The sequence below is a fragment of the Cucurbita maxima genome, unplaced genomic scaffold (genome assembly GCF_002738345.1).
Source record: "Cucurbita maxima cultivar Rimu unplaced genomic scaffold, Cmax_1.0 Cma_Scf00002, whole genome shotgun sequence".
Taxonomy (NCBI): Eukaryota; Viridiplantae; Streptophyta; class Magnoliopsida; order Cucurbitales; family Cucurbitaceae; genus Cucurbita; species Cucurbita maxima.
Genome location: NW_019272018.1, coordinates 4475911 through 4496178, shown reverse-complemented (window position 1 = coordinate 4496178; position 20268 = coordinate 4475911). Strand labels below are relative to the sequence as shown.

Genomic DNA, 20268 nt, shown 5'->3' with positions numbered 1-20268 from the left:
AAAAATTTTGAGTATATCAACACACTATTAGACATGAATTTAGCATTCTATCAAACTTCCAAGTACATCAACAGTTGATTATCAAATATGAGTGCATAGTTTTATCAAAATTTCATATACATTAGCAGCTTATCAGACATGGTGTACCACCATCAATAATTATCATTTTAATTTTTTTTGTAAATAAATTTATAAATACTATTTGCGAACCTGGTTTCCTTATTTTGTTATTTATCATATATATTAAAAAAAGATCAAGCAAAATTTTGAAAATTGAAAAAAAAAAATAGTTTACAAAATTTTTATAGAACTTGACTAAAAATGTTTTTTTTAACGAAAATGTAACAGATAATTACAATATATATATATATATGAAACAAAACGTAAAATAATTATCAAAATATAGTTTTTTTTTTTTTTAAGTTACATTTTGACTAGGTATTCGAATATTAAAATCAAAATATTTGCAAAAAAATTGTGAGATCAAAATCAAAAAATAAAATAATTTAAGGCATAAATTAATATTTTGGAAGTGTGGACGGATTTTAAACTAAATTTGAATCCAATTAAGACGACAACTGTAACAGAGAGCCCTAGATCTCTGTTGCCGTTCTTAAGCCCTAATTCCCAAGCCTCTCCGTCTCCTCCAAAGTCCTCGGAAACCTGTGTCTCTGCTTGCTTATTCTTCGCACGAACAATGGTACCTTCTCTTTCTCTCTTCCTCTCTTCCTCTCTGTCTGTTTCGTATCTGAATGATTGTATGCTTATTTGATTGCTATCGACTGATTGTGAACCTCTTGTAAACTGGCAGACTGCAGAGAAAGTAAATCCCAAGGCGTACCCTTTGGCCGACGCACAACTTACAATCACCATTCTTGATCTTGTTCAACAAGCTGCTAACTACAAGCAAATCAAGAAGGGCGCCAATGAAGGTAGCCTCTCTTCTTGTACCTTTGTCTGCACCATCTACTGTTACGAAACACACGGATGAGCTTTAGTTCATTTTCGTATTTCAGTGAATGATTCTTTGTTTTGTGCCTTTTTCAGCAACCAAGACGCTGAACAGAGGTATATCTGAGTTCGTTGTGATGGCCGCAGATACTGAGCCGCTTGAAATCCTCCTTCATCTTCCGCTATTAGCCGAGGATAAGGTACTTTCATCATTAACAGTTGTGCGGAGAAGATTTTGTGTCTGATTGGTATCTTTATGCTTCCTTTTATTTATTGGCGTTCATTTGGTTGTTTGATGTATTTTGTGGGGTTTGAGGCTACATGTACCAAGAGAAGGGTGTGAAAAATTGTTAATACCCATGTTTCTTGACCTGCCAAAGTGGCTGTAGCTAAATCAAATGCGTGAAGTTAACTGGCCGGTTGTTGTTCTCTGTCAACGAATCTGCTTACCGAACTTCCTACATTTTTATACCTTTCCTTCAAAATCTGTTTGGTTAACTTTTCCACTTCAAATGACTAATTTATCATTGCAAGGAGGGGGAAGTGTGAAATGGCATAGGGTTTAGCTTTTCTATGAGACCCTTCTCTCACATCAAAATTTCTTTCACGTTCCAGGCAGGCTGCATTATAGTTTTTCAGCAGTTTGCATCTATTGATAGATCAGTAGATCGACTGACTCCAACTGTGTTCAACAACCCTCTTATTGTCAATCTAATTGACATACCCCAATAATCTTCTCTAGGACTCTTTGATAACTTCATAGTGGTGTTCATTTTTTGGTAGCTTCTATTTCTGGATACTTGTATATAGACGAGAAACACAATTTCCCATTCCGTTTCTATTTGAAATGTTATTAATTCGAAGAACTACTACCAACAAAAGCCATTGACTGCCTCCAGTATGGTTTCCTGCCAGCAGACTGGCTTTTGAACATTGCTACAGAATGCTACTAAAAGTATAAAAAACTGAACTTTGTCAAAATTTGATTATTGTATGTTTCCATTCAACGTTTTGATGTCTGGTCATGGTAACAATGGAAATAGGATTCTGTTTGATTTTGCAGAATGTCCCCTACGTGTTTGTCCCGTCTAAGCAAGCACTTGGCAGAGCTTGTGGAGTTACAAGACCTGTTATAGCTTGTTCTGTGACAACAAATGAAGGAAGCCAATTGAAGTCGCAAATACAGCAACTCAAGGTAATTATACAATATCTGACTGTTAATATTTCCCATCTTTTCTAAATGTCCTCCCTGATGAATTGTTATGGCCATTCTTTTTTATATATAGGATGCCATTGAGAAGCTCCTGATTTGAAGATATAGTCAATGGTGTGATGGGCTTCTTGTTTCTTGGTGGTCGCTCCATTGAGGCTTTGACTGATGTGGGTTGTGCAAGTGGAGGAATATGTTTCAATTGTATCAACCACTAAAATTTTCTTTTCCAAGAGATGCGATATTTATTGAGAAATGATAATGGATGTTAGTTACTTGTCTGGTAGTCATATTTCCATTCAGTTAGATTTTTGTTAGATCTCTGACATTAAATGTTTGACAAATATGAATGTAATAGAATCTCTTAAAGAAAAATGTATCAACACAAAATAGTAGTGTGAATGAAGAGAATAGGTGCTTCGTTAGCATTGTGGGTGAAAGAGACTAAAAATGTGCTTACACAAGGGTTACGTACGGTTTCTAAAGCTTACTATTAAGAATCCAGCCACTACAATGTAAGGCCGTAAACAAAAGTGGGCGTGCCGGAGTGGTTATCGGGCATGCGGGCTCTGCATTTTGTATTTCATATTAAGTGAACAAACTGGGTAGCCAAAAACTTGATTTTTGCTCTCACTCAACTAAAAACACTCTTCTTAACTTAAAAAGTACGAACACTAACAAAAAAAATGGCATATATATCATCCATCAAATACAAGTAAATCTGTTAGAGGTAGTCCATCAATCATATGGGTCTGGCGCTGTCTCTCTCTATCCTTTAGAAACTTCATTTCTGCTCCCATATATTGTGCCATTTTACAGATCTCCTCTGATTGTGGATGGGATACATCACCAGATGAAAAGCCATGCAAGTATAAAGAAGCACCAAAGTTACCAACATCTACCCAACTGAATCCAATCTCTTTCTTCACTCCCTTCTCTTTCATTCCCTTCCTCACTTCAGCAACCTTTTCCCAATCTCCCTTTTGAGCATACAGGTTGGACATCAACACGTACGACCCCGATTCCAATGGTTCAGTCTTCATCAAAGCATCAGCCATTCTCTCCGCCATGTCCACATTCCCATGTATCCTACAAGCTCCAAGCAAGCTTTGTAATGCAGATATCCCTGGCCCTCCTGGTATGCGTGCTAGCATTTCCTGGGCCTCTTCCAACTGTCCTGCACGACCCAACATATCCACCATACAAGAATAGTGCTCCGCTTCTGGCTCTATCATATGATCGTTGATCATCATATTGAAAAATTGACGACCCATGTCAACCATCCTGTTCCTGCTACATGCTGCTAAGATAGACAGGAAGATTACTGCATCAGGATTTATCTTTTCCTTTTTCATCTCTTCAAACAGCTTCATCACTGAATCATAATCTCCATGTTGTGCATAGCCTGAGATCAACGCTGTCCAAGCGAATGGACTTCTTTTGGATGCTTCATTGAAAACTCTTTGGGACTCTTGAATGCTCCCTCGTTTCGCATACATGTCTAGGAGGGCACCTGAAATGATAGGGCCAGAGTTTAATCCTACTTTGATCAAATGAGAATGGCATCTTTGGCCATGCTTTATAGATATGTCTTCACCACCACTGATTGCATTCAGGACACTCCCAAATGTGTACTCGTTTGGCTTCGATTCCATTATCGCACACAGAAATGTCTCTAAAGCTTCTTGACATAATCCATTTTGAGCATACCCAGAAATTAAAGCATTCCATGATATTATCTCTCTATATGGAAGCTCCATGAACACTCTTGATGCATCTTGCATCGACTCGAATTTAGCATACATGGTGATCAGACTATTGCCGACACACAACTCCGTTACAAAGTCAGCTTTGATACATAATCCATGGACCATCAGTCCCTGTTCCACCATATTCCTCATTGTAATTGCATGAAGCAATCCAATAAATGTTACATCATTTGGATACACTCCATCTAGTCTCATCTCATTGAACAAAGAAACTGCATCTTCTTCATACAATGAGATCATAGTCGTCCATGAGATCACATTGCGGTCATCTATTATTTCAAATACTGACTTCGCATCTTCAATGACCTCACACTTGGAGTACGTCGAGATCAGAACATTACCAACAGAGGTATGAGTCTCAAATCCAATTTTCACAGTCAAACAATGAATCTGTTTTCCAAGCTCCAGGTTTCTTTCATGACCGCAGACAGAAACAGCTCCAGTGATAGCCACATTGTCAAACTTCACTCCTTCTCTCACCATTTGAATGAACACCAAAATAGCTTCTAACCCATGATCTCCCTCTTGTGCATAACCAGTAATCATCGCACTCCAAGACACCCGATCCCGGCTCCGCATTTCATCAAACACTTGTCGGGCATCCACAAGATGTTCCCATCTCGAGTACATTGTAATCAGAGCATTTCCAACAAAAACATCACACTGGAATCCACATTTCAGGACAAGAGTATGCAACTGCCAACCAAAAATAAAATCTTCTCCATCTAAGCAGAAGGCAAGTGCCGTAGTATATGTTACAGGATCAAACTGAACCCCATTTAAGTTCATCCAAGCAGCAAAACTCAAAGCGCTCTCACTCTTTTGAAACCCGGAAAGAATAGTATTCCACGAAACAATATCTGGGTCATGTAAATTCTCGAAGACACTAAAAGCCCTCTCAAGCTGCCCAGATTTACAGTACATATTCATCAAGGAGTTAGAGACTGAAATATTCAAAACAAGCCCAGAAGAAATAGCAAATCCATGAATTTGTCTACCTAGTTTAGGGACCCCACAACAGGCTTTCAGAGCGAGAGCCAAAGTGAACTCATCGGCATTCCCATCAAGATCCCACCGAATATGCTTCTTGAACAAGCGAAGGGCTTGAAATGCCTCGTTTCTGTGCAAGTAATCGAGTAAAACGCGGTTGGTAGAGGCTGCATTCGGAGGAGGACTTTGATCAAACAGGTTGTGGTCATGTCGGAAAGAGCGGAAAAAGTTGAAGCTTGGTAATCGTTGTTTGGATTTGACATGAAAGGATTTGAAATTGAGATGGCGGGTAAGCATGAGGACAAAGGTAGTTAATCGTTGAAATCAAGTGGCAGCGGCGAGGAGCCGATCAGCCAAATCGAAGCGATTTTTTGGCTCCAAATTTAACGATTCGGTCACTTCTTAAACTAGGGCTATGGGTTGGCCTATATTGGGCCTTGAAAAAGCCCAAACAGCTTCCAGTCCTCACAAAAATAAATAAAGGGTAGCCCACAACTATCAAGCTTGGGAAGGGCCTCCTCACAATTATTTTTATTTTAAATTTATTTCATCAAAGATAAAGCTAATAATACCGGTACGATATTGTCTACTTTGAAACTTTGATTTGAACTTCTTCAAAAGGTTTCATACAAATAGAGATAGTATTCCTCACTTATCAACTCATGATCTTCCACTAAATTAATTAATGTAGGACTCACTCCCAATAATCTTCAACAATAATTTAATGGGAAAATAATTTTTGGAGAAAGAAAAACGTCATTTTATATAAATTTTTAAAACTTTCTTGAAACATTAATATATTATTAAAACTTGAAAAGGGTAAGAATAGTTTGGAATCTTTTGGAAATATTATGATTATTTTTAAAAACCTTTTTTAAAGCTTTAGAAATATGATTGAGTCAAAAGGGAATCATATATTCCACAAAAAGATTCTGCAAGAACCTCACAATAATAAATTAATTAATACATTATCACGTGAATTAAAATAAATGGCTTTTAATTTGGATGGTCCTTAGTGGAGCTGTATTATTATTTTCATAATATTATTATAATGGGCGGTGAGGATCTGATAGTTCCACATTGTTTGGTGTGTGAGTATCTTAATGGACCCCACATTTTCAGGTGCAAGGCATGTTTTTGGATATTCCCCACTAAGCTGCCACGTGACAAACGGCCACAACATCACGTGCGTTTCGGCAAAACCCACTGAATTATTATTCCAAACAGCGTTTTGAATTATGTATATATACACTTATTTTCCCTGGGACATGGGAATGTCAACGGTCGTCATTAGTCAACGGTTGTTTTCTTCTACTCCCACTTAGGCCAATTTTAGGCCAATTTGGCATAATTAATTAATGTCCTTGTTGAAGGAAGATGATGGGAATTTGGAAAATATATAATGAAAAGATATTTAATCGGTAAATTTGGAGAAAGTGGTGCATTATTGTTACACTTTTGTCGGAAAAAAGCGTATTGAATTTTTGATGTTCCATTGCTTTCTCTGCAAAAGTTGCACACTTGCAGCCCATGTTTTGCATATGAGATCAAAACTTAGCAGAAAGTGTGTGTATGCATGTATATATGTGTGTGTATATATGTATATATGTATAAATAAACACTTGCTAGTTGAACCATTATCACTATTCAAATCTAATTGTGAGTCGATCATAGTCAATGACATTAAAAGTTAACGCCTAAAGAGGTCGCTGCCAAAAAGTCTCTCTCCAATGTTCTTTTGGTAAAATGAAATAAAAACCTCTCATTTCTTTTAAATCCATTCCCTCACGTTGTTAATAAAGAAGTAAATGTATGAGATCCTACGTCGGTTGGAGAGAGGAATGAAACATAACTCTCTACTAGCGGTAAACTTGTAAACACATTTATTAATGATTGCTCATTAATTTTGAATACATTAAACGGAGGCATCACTGTAATATATATATATATATATGAAGAACTTAGTAAAAAGATTATAACTCCATATTTTCATTTTTCAACATCTTATTAACTAATTCATTTTATTTTGAAAAAGTCTCTTTTAAAAAGTGTTTATTTAATCACTTACATGGGTGATCCTAACCCCTAATGATGAAGTAAATTAAAATTTTCTAGTATGTTAATGGTCGATCTTTTGTTGTCGATATAAACAACAAATACTCGTGTTCTTCGATTATATCGGTTTAGGGTTGAACTTTCAATATTCTAGCTCATCTTTCTTCATTCAAAACAATAGATATTCATGTTTTTGATTCTAAAACTTTTATTTCATCTTTTGTTGTTGAAGTTTCAATATCATAGCTCATTTTGATCGTGATTAAAGACAAAGGAGACAAATAAGTTGAGTTCGCCCAAACCAAACCTCAATAATTAAAGCCTAACATATATATCAGAGCCACATGTATCCACAAGAACAACCCGACCAATAATATTCCACAGTGGAAATCTCCATTTGGAATTTTGGGGAAGATGGAATGAAGAATTGTGAGTGTGTTTGGGGGTTTGTGGGGTACCAAAAGCACTTCTGAAAAACACCTCCTTTCCTTTAATCTCCACAAAAACAATGATCTGAATTTTGAGATGGACGAAAATGTAAAGTTGTTGATAATTTGGCAGGCTCTAACTGGCCCTCTCTTGCTTCTTCTACGTTCCAATCTTTTCTTTCCACCCACCATCTTCCCACCCTCTTCGTTCATCCCACATGAGTCAGAGAGAAGAACGAAACATTTCTTATAAACGTGTGAAACCCTCTTTCTAATAAACACGTTTTAAAATTGTGAAGTTAATGACAATACGTAAAAGGCTAAAGCGAACAATATTTGCTAGCAGTTACTTGAGTTGTTAAAAATGGTATAAAAGTTAGATACAAGTAGTGTGCAACGAGGGTATTTGGTCCTAAGGGTGAACCATTTCTTATAAGGGTATGAAAACTTTTCTTTAGTACACATGTTTTAAAACTATGAAACTGATGGCGATATGTAACGAGTTAAAACGGACAATATCTGTTAGAGGTGGGCCATAATGGTGTGGAAACCTCTCCCTACTATGCATGTTTTAAAACAGTAAGATTGACTACGATATGTAACAAACCAAAATGGACAAGATCCATTATTACACCACCAGAATTATTTCATATCAGTTCGATCATACAATTCTAAGATAATGTAATCAACATACCACCACCTAAGTAGAGACATGACGTTTTAAAATGGAGAGAAATGAGTAGATAGGTGGTATACAAGTCGAAAACAAATTGAAAACCTTAATGAAAGATATGATTACAATTACTTTTGAAGATGCAAAAACTGAATAAACAACTTATAATTTAACCAAAAAGAAAAGAAGAACAAAAGTCCCAAATCAATTTCTATCAGCCTAATGCTACAAAAACAGTGACTTTGTCCCTCCCTCTGCTTCTCCAACTTGCAATGCGGTGTCCCCTCTCATTCCTTTCAGAATCTCTGCCTACAAAACCAACAACTCCCTCACCACTTTCCACACTCACTTTCAACCCTTTCAAAAGCTAAACCTTCTTTTACCTCATCTTCTCCATAGCTGCTACCTGCAAAGCTTCAGAAATGGTTGGTTCTTTTGAGAAACAGAGCTCCAATGGAGTCTTACTTTCATTTTCACCTCCATTTTTGTCTTATCTCTAATGGGTGAGCTTAAAAATTGTGTCTTTTTTTCTGTTTGTTAGGATGGGAAGCTAAGTTGTAGAGTGGCTGATGCTGTGGATTACAAAGGCTTTCCTGCAGATAAGTCTAAGACTGGTGGTTGGATTCCTGCTGCTCTTATTTTAGGTGTGTAACTATTTAGCTCTTTAAGCTATTATGAAATGGCATTCATCTTAAAGTTCTTTCTGATATGATCTTATTAGCAGAGATTTAACCCGGTATGATATTGCATGCAAATTTTCCAGGGAAAATATGGAGATGAGATTTGTTTTTTTATGATTCATTAGATTCTTTTTCAACTACAAAACTCCAAATTTTAAAAAGTGGAAGAACAGAAGAATTGAGAGGGACATAACGTAGAAGGCTGATTATTGGTGATGCCTTTTTGTGTTCATATGGGAATAAATGACATAATCTTATGTCACTTCATCACAAGCTTTTTAAAATAATATAACTTTTTTTTTTTTTTTCCTTTTCTTTGAAAAGATAAAGATTCAGTTTGAAAAATGTTTGATAATTGGAGGATTGCTTGTTCCTTGTGAGCAAATCTGGAGTTCTTGTTCTCTTCTTCGCTGTTCCAAAAGAACTGAACCTGTCTTTCCTTCCAAAATCATTGCTTTCCTCAACAGGACAATAATTTCAAGTTTCTTTAATCACATGTAATTATAACTTGATGTGAGATCCATGGACTTTATAAAGTAGAAACCTTTCTTTACTTTAGCGTAAGCGTTTATTACATTGAGTGGAAACTCAAAAAGGAAAGCCTAAAAGAATAATATGTTCTAGCTGTTACACTTGAATTTACTTAAACATTATTTAAGTTTATGGAGGGTTTCTTCTTCTTTTTTTTAATTCTTGAATTTATGTAATAGTGCAACCCATCGTTGGTAAATATTGTCTGCTTTGACCCGTTATGTAATTTCCAGTCTCACAGTTTTAAAAAAGTTTTCTTATAAAGGTGTGGAAACTCCTCTCTAACATACGCATTTTAAAATCCTAAAGCTGACACCTATAAGAAATTGGCCAAAACAGACAATATCTACTAGCCGTGGACTTCGACGTGTTACAAATGATATCAAAGCCAGATAATGTGTCAGCAAAGACGTTGGGCCCCAAGAGTGTGGATTGTGAAATCCCACATAGGTTGGAGAGCTAAACTAAACATTTCTTACGAAAGTGTGGAAACCTCTCTCTAACATATGTGGTTTAAAACAGCAAAATTAATTAATTTGTTTATTAAGAGAAATAAAAACAGTGACTTTTTTCAATTTATTATTCCTACTCCTTCAAAACAAACTTCCACTGAAATTTCTTTTAGAAAGAAGAAAAATATTAGAACCAGTAAGGAGGTTCCTGCAAAAAAATTTAAAAATCAAAACTTGGAGAATAAACCTTCCTTACATACAAGAATGATGGATGAGAAGGATGAAGAGCTTCATTGATCATAACTTGGTGTTCATAAAAAGAATGAAACTAAACCTACAAATAAAAAATTTTAATTTTCAGGTATTGAAATATGTGAAAGGCTGTCAACAATGGGAATAGCAGTGAATCTTGTGACGTACATGAGTGGGGTAATGCATCTACCCAGCGCTGCTTCAGCCAACATCGTTACAGATTTCATGGGCACTTGCTTTCTCCTTTCTTTGCTTGGAGGCTTTCTTGCTGATTCTTTCCTGGGCCGATACTATACCATTCTCATCTCTGCTTCAATTCAAACACTGGTATGTTCATCAACCTCACTTAAATCAATCATTTCAAGAACGTATAGAGGGTGTTGATTAAATTGTATGCCACCATAGGGAACTGCTGCACTTGCAATTACAACAAAACTGCCACAGCTTCGTCCGCCGCCGTGTGATGGCACCAAGACCTGTAAGGAAGCAAATGGGTTTCAAATGGGAATTCTGTACCTGACTCTGTATCTCATTGCTTTGGGGACGGGTGGACTAAAATCAAGCATTTCGGGCTTTGGAACCGACCAGTTTGATGAGAAAGATGAGAAGGAAACGACTAAGATGGCCTTTTTCTTTAACAGATTCTTTTTCTTTATCAGCACTGGAACACTGATGGCAGTCACTGTGCTGGTTTACATTCAAGATGAAGTGGGTCGGAGTTGGGCTTATGGGATTTGTTCTGTCTCAATGTTTGTCGCCATTTTGTTGTTCTTGTCGGGGACCAAGCGGTACAGATACAAGAAGAGCATGGGAAGCCCTGTAATTCACATTCTCCAAGTCATTTCTGCTGCAATCAAAAACAGGAAACTGGAGCTTCCTCACAATGTTGCTTTGCTTTATGAGGATTCTTCTGAGCATGCTACAAGAATCCAGCACACAAAACAATTCCAGTAAGTTCATTGATTAGCTGCAATTTTCAAGTAATGTCATTAATTTGTGATTCCTTTTCCTATAGGTTCTTGGACAAGGCTGCAATTGTTGCAGAAGGAGATTCAGCTCAAAATCCATGGAAGCTAAGCTCAGTGACAAGAGTGGAGGAGGTGAAAATGGTGGCAAGACTGCTGCCTGTATGGGCCACAACCATACTCTTCTGGACTATATATGCTCAGATGATCACTTTCTCAGTTGTACAAGCATCCACCATGGAAAGAACAATAGGGTCATTCCAAATCCCAGCAGGCTCTCTCACTGTCTTCTTTGTTGCAGCTATACTCATCACACTGGGTGTTTATGACCGTCTTATTATGCCTCTATGGAAGAAATGGAAAGGAAAACAAGGTAAACTAAGATCCAATTACAAAATCCTAATCTGTACTTCAAGGAATCCTGAGTAGCTATGTTGCTATGTGACAGGTTTCACAAACATACAGAGAATGGCCATAGGCCTTGTCCTGTCAATACTTGGAATGGCAGCTGCAGCAGTAGCCGAGAGGAAACGGCTAGCAGTGGCAAAAGCAGTGGGTGACAACACAGCTACTCTGCCTGTAACGGTGTTCCTGTTGATCCCACAGTTTTTCTTGGTGGGTTCAGGTGAAGCCTTCATATACACTGGGCAGCTTGATTTCTTCATAACCAATTCTCCCAAAGGGATGAAAACTATGAGTACCGGTCTGTTCCTCTCCACTTTATCACTCGGGTTTTTCATCAGCAGTTTCTTGGTTTTGGTTGTGAAGAGGGTGACAGGAAACGATGGACAAGGTTGGCTCGCAGACAATATAAACTACGGCAGACTTGACTGCTTCTATGGACTACTGACCATATCAAGTGTGATCAACTTTGTTGCTTTTCTGGTTTGTGTTAACCGGTACATTCCGCAAGAAGGCAAAGACTCGCAGAAGAACCACAACTTGGCTGAAGAGAAATGCTAGTGGGAGCTATGAAAACTAAGTAATGCCTTGTGCTTTTCCTTTCAATTCTCTCCTACACTAAATTATGATGTAAAGTTGGATTGAGAATGTATCATGCTTTATGTGTAAAGTATTGTCTGTTTCAAAGATGAATCCAATGTCACATTCCTAATTTTCAGTCATCTCTGCCATAAATCGTTTTCTTTAGCATTTCCATCATATCTAACTCTTTCTTGTACATGCTCTCCTTCTCCCTCCGTTTAGTAACACTGCTAACTTATTTTAAAGTTGTTGGGAGAGGAGTCCAAGATTGATCACGGGTTTATAAGTAAGGAATACGTCTCTTGAAGCCTTTTGGAAAAACTAAAAGTAAAACCATGAGAGCTTATACTCAAACTGAATAATATCATACTATTATGGAGAGTCGTGGTTCTAACATGGTATCAGAGTCATGCTCTTTAACTTAGTCATGTTAATAGAATGTTCAAATATCGAATAAAGAGTGTACTTTGTTCGAGGGCTCCATAGGTCTCAGGAGAAGCTCTATGATGTACTTTGTTCGAGGGGAGGATTGTTAAGAGAGGAGTCCCACATAGACTAGTTAAGGGGTTGATCACGAGTTTATAAGAAATACATCTCCATTGGTATAAACTCTCCTAAGGAGATCAAAAGTAAAGTCAAGAGAACTTATACTTAAAGTGGACAATATCATATCATAATGGAGGTTCGTTATTCCTAGCAAGAAATTGATCCCCATAACAAAGTAGCGTAAAAATGACAGTATATGTCACATGGGGTTGGGTTTTCGTCTCGCCAAAATACTGGTGGAACATAGAATTCTTTCATGCCAAAAAGACAGGAATCCACACGTTGGTCCAATGGGAAGATTTTGGAGAATATTGAATGGTCGGTAAAGGCAAGTGGACAGTAGAACACTGATGTGATGTGAGAGAAAAGTTCCAATTGTTTTGAAACAAAACAAAAGAACAGTGTTTCTGAAGGAAATAAAAACTTGGAATGTTTGGAGGGATAACTGAGCCCAAATATGTTTCAGGAAAAAGAAAGGTAACAATATTTGATTTAAAATGATGATGACGATGATAGTAATACTAGTAAGCAAGTTTGACTATCTTCTTCCCAATATTATTGCCTTGGAACAATCCGATGAAAGATGTGGGAATGCTGTCCACACCCACTGATATGTCTTCGACAGCCTTAATCTTGCCGGAGCGAAGGTAGCCGACGGTCCTGGATATGAAATCTGGAAAAACATCCCAATAATCAATCACCAAAAATCCTTGGATTGTGATCCTTTTGTATACAATGTCCAACATGTTTGGGCCCTCTCGTTTTGCTGATTTTGTGTACTCTGAAATAACACTGCACGCAGCCACTTTTCCAAATGGCTTCATGTTTGCAATGGCTGCCTCTAGCATCTCGTCCCCCACGTCGTCGAAGTAAGTATTAATTCCTTTGGGGAAGTACCTGCACAATGCTTCTACTGTTTTGAATGTGTTGGGTATTTTTAATGTTCAAATGAATGGAAGAACTCAGATTTTTTTGTTGCTTGTAGTTGAATGCTTCGTCAAAGCCAAGCTTCTCTTCCAGCAATGCCACCTGCCATTACAAGCTTCTCTTCCTGCAATGGCACCTGCCATTAGTGTAAGTTGGAAAAAAAAATGTGTTTGTTTTCGTACGTTTATTATAGCTAAATTTTCAAAACAAAAACTGTTTTCTCTATCTCGTCTTCCACTGATCAAAAAGTTAACGACGAGAAGCAAAATTAATCAATCACGAAGAAGGATCGTTAATATTGATTGTTTGTGAAAAGTTGGACCTTTTGATCAGAACCAGCACATCCAACAACATAGCAACCATGCAGCTTAGCAAACTGTCCAACTAAATTCCCAACAGAGCCAGATGCTGCAGACACAAACACTTTGTCCCCTTCCTTAACCTTCCCTACTCCAAACAGACCAGTGTAAGCAGTGTGGCCACTCATCCCTGATCAACCACAAAAGGAAAATAAGGGTTTCTTCACAGCATATTATATTCTTCCAAAAGTGTTTTATAACCTTTTTTTTTTTTACTTAAAAACGGTAAAAGTGTAATGATTCAAACCCACCGCTTGTAGATATTATTCTTTTTAAGCTTCCCTTCAAGGTTTTGAAACACGTTCCCAAAGGACAAATTTCCACACTTTATAAGCAATGTTTCATTCCACTCTCCAATCGACATGGGATGTCACAACCCACCCCCTAGGGGGCCATTGTCCTGACTGTCACATCGCCGGTGTCTAGCTCTAATACAATTTATAATGGCCTAAAGCACTACTAGTAAATATTGTCCTCTTTAGGCTTTCCCATCAAATTTTAAAACGCGCCACAATTTAGAAGGAATACAAAAATTGATTCCAAACAAGCCATACAACTCACCTAAAATTCCTAGATAGTATGTTAAGGGAAATCCCAAAGTATCCAACTTTGTTAGAGTGCATTCTTCAGCTTTAACAACGCTGTATTCCGCCCAATGTATGAACCCCTTAACCAAGTCCACCTTTTGAAATTCAGAGTCGCTTGAAGCCACAACTTCTGCTACACCATAAGCACTAATCGCCTGTTCCAAACAAACCCAAAAGCCACCAAAACACGAACATAATCTTAAGACATATGCCAACTATCCAAAGGTAGAAACTTTGAATACTCTTACCTGTCCAGGAGTGATAAAACGAGTGGCAGATGAAACTGCATGTGAAGAGCTGTGGAGCTTCATATGGTTGATCTGATATGGGTCAATGGAAACACACAGATTTTTTAGGACAATATGGCCGGGCTTAACAGAGAGATGAGGAGGTCGGGATTTAAGCTCAAAATCTGAGGCATGTGGGAAGCCATCGATAGGGAGTTTTATTGTTAATCACTTGTTCCTCCATGAATTAGAGTGTCCTGATATTTCAGAGCAGAGGGAAAGAGATAAATATGGGAGCCGCAATGACAAAAGGGTGTGAGCCGTAGAAGAGGATGGAGAGTTAAAGCTCTGGATCCCTAGATATACTCTGCCTAAAACGAAGAAATGGCATCTCAATTATTAGTCATCATTTTCCCTACGGTCCACTTTTTGGACCGCAAACCTTCACGTATCTCTATCATCATACGTTCAAATTATCATTGTTGCCTTAAGTATACTCACAACTTTAAATTTAAGATAATTTGTTCAATCAATTTTCTCTACATGCTGCGTAATACATCTTTAATTTTCAAAGAAACATCATTTAAGTGGCAACTCAAGTTTTTAATATATACTCGATATTGGAGTTATGGTCAAAAGCATAGTTATACTAAAAGAAATTTAGTAGTTAGTTACCAATTTTCATCATACATCTAAAAGTCATCCTATCCACTGGTAAACTAACAAGTCAGTGAAGCAGTTTTGTGAGATCCCACGTTGGTTGGAGAAAGAAACGAAACATTCTTTATTAGGGTGTGAAAACTTCTCTTTAGTAGACGCGTTTTAAAACTGTGAAGCTAACAACGATACGTAATTGGCCAATTCGAACCATATCTATTAGTCGTGTGTTTGGGTCGTTAAAGGTTTACTTAGTCTGGGTAGAGTTGTAAGAAGGTTGTGCTTGTTGGAAGGGATAAGGTTAAGGATGTGATTGAAGTAGGAGTATATCTCACACGGAAATGTAGGTGTCCAACTCAGCCCCAAAGCTAAAAATAACAATCAATATTGAAGTTGGCAACATTTTCGTTTTCCTAAGAGTTGAAAATGGATAAAAAGTCAACATAATCCATTAAAAGTCAACATAGGGATAAAAAGGTCATTTTGTGGGCTTCTCTTCTGAGCTCTCCTCAAGGTTTATAAAAACGTCTGTTATAGAAAGGTTTCCATCCTACTAAGAACTGATGTGAGATTTCACACCTATTGTATCAACATAGCATACACTTTGCTCTACAGACATCTCTAGATTTAAAAAAACCTCTCACTTTTACAAACCAAACGACCTCTATTGTCAACCGGTATGCCCCCCGATCTACAACTTTCATAGCATTAGCTATCCATTGAGTGAAAATTAACTATCAAAATTGTTCTCATTAACTTTCTTTCTCCAAAATGTAAAAATAAGAAATGGGGAAAACAAAAATGAACATGCAATCTCAAGATACTTTTGTTTGCTAACTTAACTATAAGCAAAACTTGATGATCGCAGAACAGTCAAAATATATACAAAATATGAATTAGGACTCAAAGGCTTCAAAACCTCTGCTTAATTGGGTCTACTCCAATGAGAATTCTTCAAGCCATATTAGAACCTCATTTCTCTGCCAACAAAACCCCAAATAAGTGCTTATTTGTATGGAACAGAACCTTAAAATCTGTCCTTGAACTCAATATGCGATCAAACAATGTCAAGCCATAACTAGAACAACATATGATGGAAAGGAAAATGGAGTTGGGACTTACCATTATAAAGTTCCATGTTCGTCCAGGGTCGTTATACCGAGCAAGCAAACAGCCGTTACCGGGTTTGAGACCATCCTTTATGAGACTAGACCGCAACTGTTTGGCCTTCTCTTGCACAATCTCTTCGGTAGGTTTTCCACTGAATTTCAACACTGCAGCAGTTCCTCCTTCAACCTTTCTCAAGCCAATTGTGTCTTGTTCAGGATCTGGTAAACTGAACAAAGTGAAGTGATGATGCTCATTAATAGCTTAGCAGCATTAGTAATGGTTTGAGTTTGGCTATAACTTCCTGTGTTCAGTTCTTCCATAGTTTCATTTCAAAGGATTTGAAGAGGGATCAGTTAACCACACCTGTATAGATCTTTCTCTGAAGGAAGAACTATTTGAATGGAGACTTTGGGTGATTCAGAGTCAAATGTTTGGGTGAATACAGGAGTAGTCATGGCTATCTTCTCCTTTGCTGAGTTTTTCCCAAATATATACCTGTGTTTATTGAATCACATAGTATCATCCTCCTCAACAATAAGAATTATACTTCCTACTATTACAAAAAAAAAAATGCAGGATTTTATAGGTGCTGTGCTGCAGTGGCCCAACATATTACTTAAGTGAGTTCGGAATACCTTCTAAAATCACTGAGAAAGGTAATTCAAACGTGACCCAACTAAAGGAAAAGAGCCAAGCCCACTGCTAGCAGATATTGTCTACTCTAGGCTTTCCCTTTCAGACTTCCCATCAAGGTTTTTAAAACGTGTCTGTTAGAGAAAAGTTTTCACACTCTTATAAAAAATGATTTGTTCCCCTCTCCAACCGATGTGGGATCTCACAATCTGGCCCAGCATTCTCGCTGGCACACCGCCCGGTGTTTGGCTCTGATACTATTTGTAATAGTCTAAGCCCACCACTAGCCGATAATGTCCTCTTTGAGCTCTTTCCCTTTCAAGCTTCCCCTCAAAGTTTTTAAAACGCGTCTGCTAAGAAGAGGTTTCCACACCCTTATAAAAAATGTTTCATTTCCTTCTCCAACAACCAGTATGGGATCTCACAATCCACCCCTTCGGAGCCCAGCGTCCTCGCTGGCACTCGTTACCCTCTCCAACTGACGTGGGATCTCACAAAGACTTACCCAGCAACTGTATTGAATCCAGCAGACCCAGCGAGTTTATCTCCACTTGTTTCAACAACAATAAATGGTGCATATTTCCTCACCTGAAGAAAACATTTACATTGAATCAAACCTCTAAGATTACTAAAATCTTCTTCAGAGATAAAAGGTTCCTATAAAGATCATGAAACAGAGCGAAGAGAAGTAGAAAACAAACCTCATAATTAGCAGTCCTTTTCAGTATCTCATACTTGGGTGATTCCAATTCTGGAGTCTTATAAAATCGAAGCTAAAGAGACCAAAAAATATAAAAAAAAAAAAAAACATCAGAAGTCTCTTGTAGATGATTTTCATCATATTATAACGAGAGTACCTGCTTAAATACATCCAACAACCCTTCTACAGAAAAGTAGTCGTTATTCTGTATTGAATCCCAGAGATCCTACGATACAAAAGGATGAGATGGGCTTGGATACAATGTCATAACTCAGCCACAAATTTTCTCATTCAACTTTCAAAGTAAGGAGGACGTTACCACATGACTACAGAACTTGCCCGTCTCTGGATTGATACCCATGATGGAATTTCCCGTAAAAACTAATTGTGGTTTCCATGGCAGAAGAACAAACTTCATTACCATAGTCCATCTTGTAGTTATTTCATAAGCTCCTGTCTAGAGCGACTCAATCAGTGAGATTAATATTCAAAACCAGCTCTATGAAATCATTAAACTCCCAGATCTAACTAATGAGTAATGATGGAATTGATTATAATGTGCGAGAAATTGAAGAGAATCGAACCTTTTTAACCCAGTGCAATAAGAACTCAGGCTTGAAGAGTTCTCGCAAGAGGGAAATATTGAACAAATACCCAGTAATCGTATCGTGCTTGGTAATGGGGTCCCGAAATCTCACTTGATCGTCATACGCCGTTCGATCAATCCCCTGTTCATCGAAGAGATGGGGAAGATCTTGGTATAAGAAATCCACCAATTGGTCCACATCGACCGTCGATTTTGGTGGGTTTTGATCGACCAAGCTTAATCGAACGACCCACTTGGAATTTCGGGTATGGGGTTTAGAAGGTACAGTTCTGCTTCGGGTGATTAGTCTGCCAGAATTGGGCGGCCGGAAACCGAAACCGAGTGATGGGGTTGAGAGTGCGAGAGAGTTTTGGAGGGAAAATCGAAGAGCGGCCATTTGAGCCACAACCCGCGAACTGCCATTGGGGAGGTGGGATTATTTGGAGGTTGAAGACGAGGGGGGGAGTGAATGGCTAGTCTTTGGTGAGAATTTTGTGGTGCAGAATCAGCCAAATCATATTAACAATCTACGTGTTCAAATCTGGACCATCATTCTATGAACCAAAAATAAGAGATATTCAGATTCAGCTCTTCCGTGGACGTGTTTCTGTGTTTTTCCTACACTTTTCAAAGTCAAACAACAATTTCCACAAAGTATTTGCATGTTTTATAAACATGATCAACTCTTCTGCTTATCACCTGAAAGTTCCAATTTTTATTTTCATTTAACATTCTTTTAAATTTGCTAAACATCTTTTAAATAAATTTGCTTTACTTCCAAATTAGTATGGGTTGGGATTGTTAAGAGAGACTCCCAAGTTGATTAATTTAGAAGATGCTCGCGGACTTATAAATAAGGAATACATTTTTATTGATATGAGTTTATGATCGGTGGACAATATTATATTATCGTACAGATTCATGATTCCCCGCGGTAGATTAATTAAATTTTCTTATTATTTGAAAGTTTGGTGAACGTTATTTATAAAATTTTAGTTTTTTTTTTTTTTTTCTAAAGTCTTAAAACTTTTTTTTAGTTTTTACTTTTGGGCTTCCTTCTAGGGTCTCAATGATTTAAAACATGATTATTATGGAGATATTTTCACACCTTATAAGTAATGTTTCGTTTCTCTCTCCAACTGATATGAGGTTTCACATTTCTAATCTACTTCGATTTCGAATAAGTTTTAACTCTCAGATGAAAATATATATAAAATGCAAGTGGACAAATATTATAAAAGAATGTTGAGATTAGAATTTTGAAAGATTGTGACATGAATAGAGTAAATGGTACGATGTAGACAAAACGAGAAAGCATTAGAAAGTATCGAACCCTACCGAACCATATGAGGTGAGTAGTGAAGAGGTTTGACGTTGGAGTGCCCCCACTATAAGGTGAGTAAAGAGGAAGAATGAGAATTGGATAAGCATCAAAATAATCCTACACATACACAATACAACATGTGATTAAATTCAACTCACTTCTCTCTAACCGTGGTTAAGTTGGATCTTAAATTTTTTCCACTCAAATAATTTTTTTAAATAATTATTTAAGCTCAACTCAAATATAAAATATTTGGATTGGATCGTTTATTTAATTCATTTGATTGATATAAAACTAATGAATTAGCTAATCTCGTGAACTCAACTAAATTCAAATAAGTTAATAAGTCAACACAAATCGTACTAATTAAGTTAGGTTAATCGAATTTGTGTAAGAATAAATTGATTGTAAGCCACATTGAGATGGTAGCGAAGATTCTTATAAAATTAGAACGTGACTTTGGTTGAGCATCTAAGCATCTATCTTTTCCGAGACATATGCTTCTTGATTTCTCCCACATTCCTATTTAGTAATGTGTTCTCATAGTGGACACACCCATCTCTATAAATAAAATCAAATTCATTAATAAAATTGGATTCTCCCTCAAAAAAAAAAAAAAAAAAAAAAAAAAAAAAAAAAAAAAAAAAAAAAAAAAAAAAAAAAAAAAAAAAA

At 37.1% G+C, this 20268-nt stretch overlaps 5 protein-coding genes and 1 non-coding gene across 8 annotated transcripts; 3 read left to right on the top strand and 3 right to left on the bottom strand.

Annotated features, from left to right (window-relative positions):
* Positions 1-546: 546 nt before the first annotated feature.
* Positions 547-2467, top strand: LOC111495275 (NHP2-like protein 1). Its single transcript, XM_023145244.1, has 5 exons — positions 547-700; positions 812-932; positions 1048-1151; positions 2015-2146; positions 2238-2467. Exons 1-5 carry the CDS (start codon positions 698-700, stop codon positions 2262-2264), a joined length of 387 nt encoding a protein of 128 aa, XP_023001012.1. The 5' UTR covers positions 547-697; the 3' UTR covers positions 2265-2467.
* Positions 1332-1417, top strand: LOC111473281. Its single transcript, XR_002715624.1, has one exon. It is a non-coding gene; the product is annotated as a small nucleolar RNA snoR109 (small nucleolar RNA).
* Positions 2468-2790: 323 nt separating the features above from the next.
* Positions 2791-5300, bottom strand: LOC111495220 (pentatricopeptide repeat-containing protein At4g32430, mitochondrial). Its single transcript, XM_023145168.1, has one exon. It carries the CDS (start codon positions 5215-5217, stop codon positions 2860-2862), a length of 2358 nt encoding a protein of 785 aa, XP_023000936.1. The 5' UTR covers positions 5218-5300; the 3' UTR covers positions 2791-2859.
* A 3009-nt stretch (positions 5301-8309) lies between these two features.
* Positions 8310-12080, top strand: LOC111495229 (protein NRT1/ PTR FAMILY 6.2-like). Its single transcript, XM_023145180.1, has 6 exons — positions 8310-8501; positions 8618-8720; positions 10101-10318; positions 10397-10941; positions 11007-11329; positions 11405-12080. The coding sequence occupies exons 1-6, from the start codon at positions 8499-8501 to the stop codon at positions 11917-11919; spliced, it is 1707 nt and encodes a 568-aa protein (XP_023000948.1). The 5' UTR covers positions 8310-8498; the 3' UTR covers positions 11920-12080.
* Positions 12081-12844: 764 nt separating this feature from the next.
* Positions 12845-14943, bottom strand: LOC111495259 (2-alkenal reductase (NADP(+)-dependent)-like). Of its 2 annotated transcripts, none has more exons than XM_023145233.1 (4): positions 14608-14943; positions 14334-14514; positions 13736-13902; positions 12845-13537 (listed from the first exon to the last, which is right to left on the bottom strand). In XM_023145233.1, exons 1-4 carry the CDS (start codon positions 14668-14670, stop codon positions 13484-13486), a joined length of 465 nt encoding a protein of 154 aa, XP_023001001.1. In that variant the 5' UTR covers positions 14671-14943; the 3' UTR covers positions 12845-13483. The 2 variants fall into 2 exon arrangements, with proteins under 2 accessions (XP_023001001.1, XP_023000994.1); XM_023145226.1 differs by having other exon boundaries at positions 12845-13515.
* A 980-nt stretch (positions 14944-15923) lies between these two features.
* On the bottom strand, positions 15924-18755 carry LOC111495248 (heme-binding-like protein At3g10130, chloroplastic). Of its 2 annotated transcripts, none has more exons than XM_023145203.1 (8): positions 18271-18755; positions 18006-18143; positions 17844-17912; positions 17688-17759; positions 17492-17574; positions 16717-16848; positions 16366-16579; positions 15924-16223 (listed from the first exon to the last, which is right to left on the bottom strand). In XM_023145203.1, the coding sequence occupies exons 1-8, from the start codon at positions 18667-18669 to the stop codon at positions 16179-16181; spliced, it is 1152 nt and encodes a 383-aa protein (XP_023000971.1). In that variant the 5' UTR covers positions 18670-18755; the 3' UTR covers positions 15924-16178. The 2 variants fall into 2 exon arrangements, with proteins under 2 accessions (XP_023000971.1, XP_023000978.1); XM_023145210.1 differs by having other exon boundaries at positions 18006-18139; positions 18271-18558.
* Positions 18756-20268: the final 1513 nt, after the last annotated feature.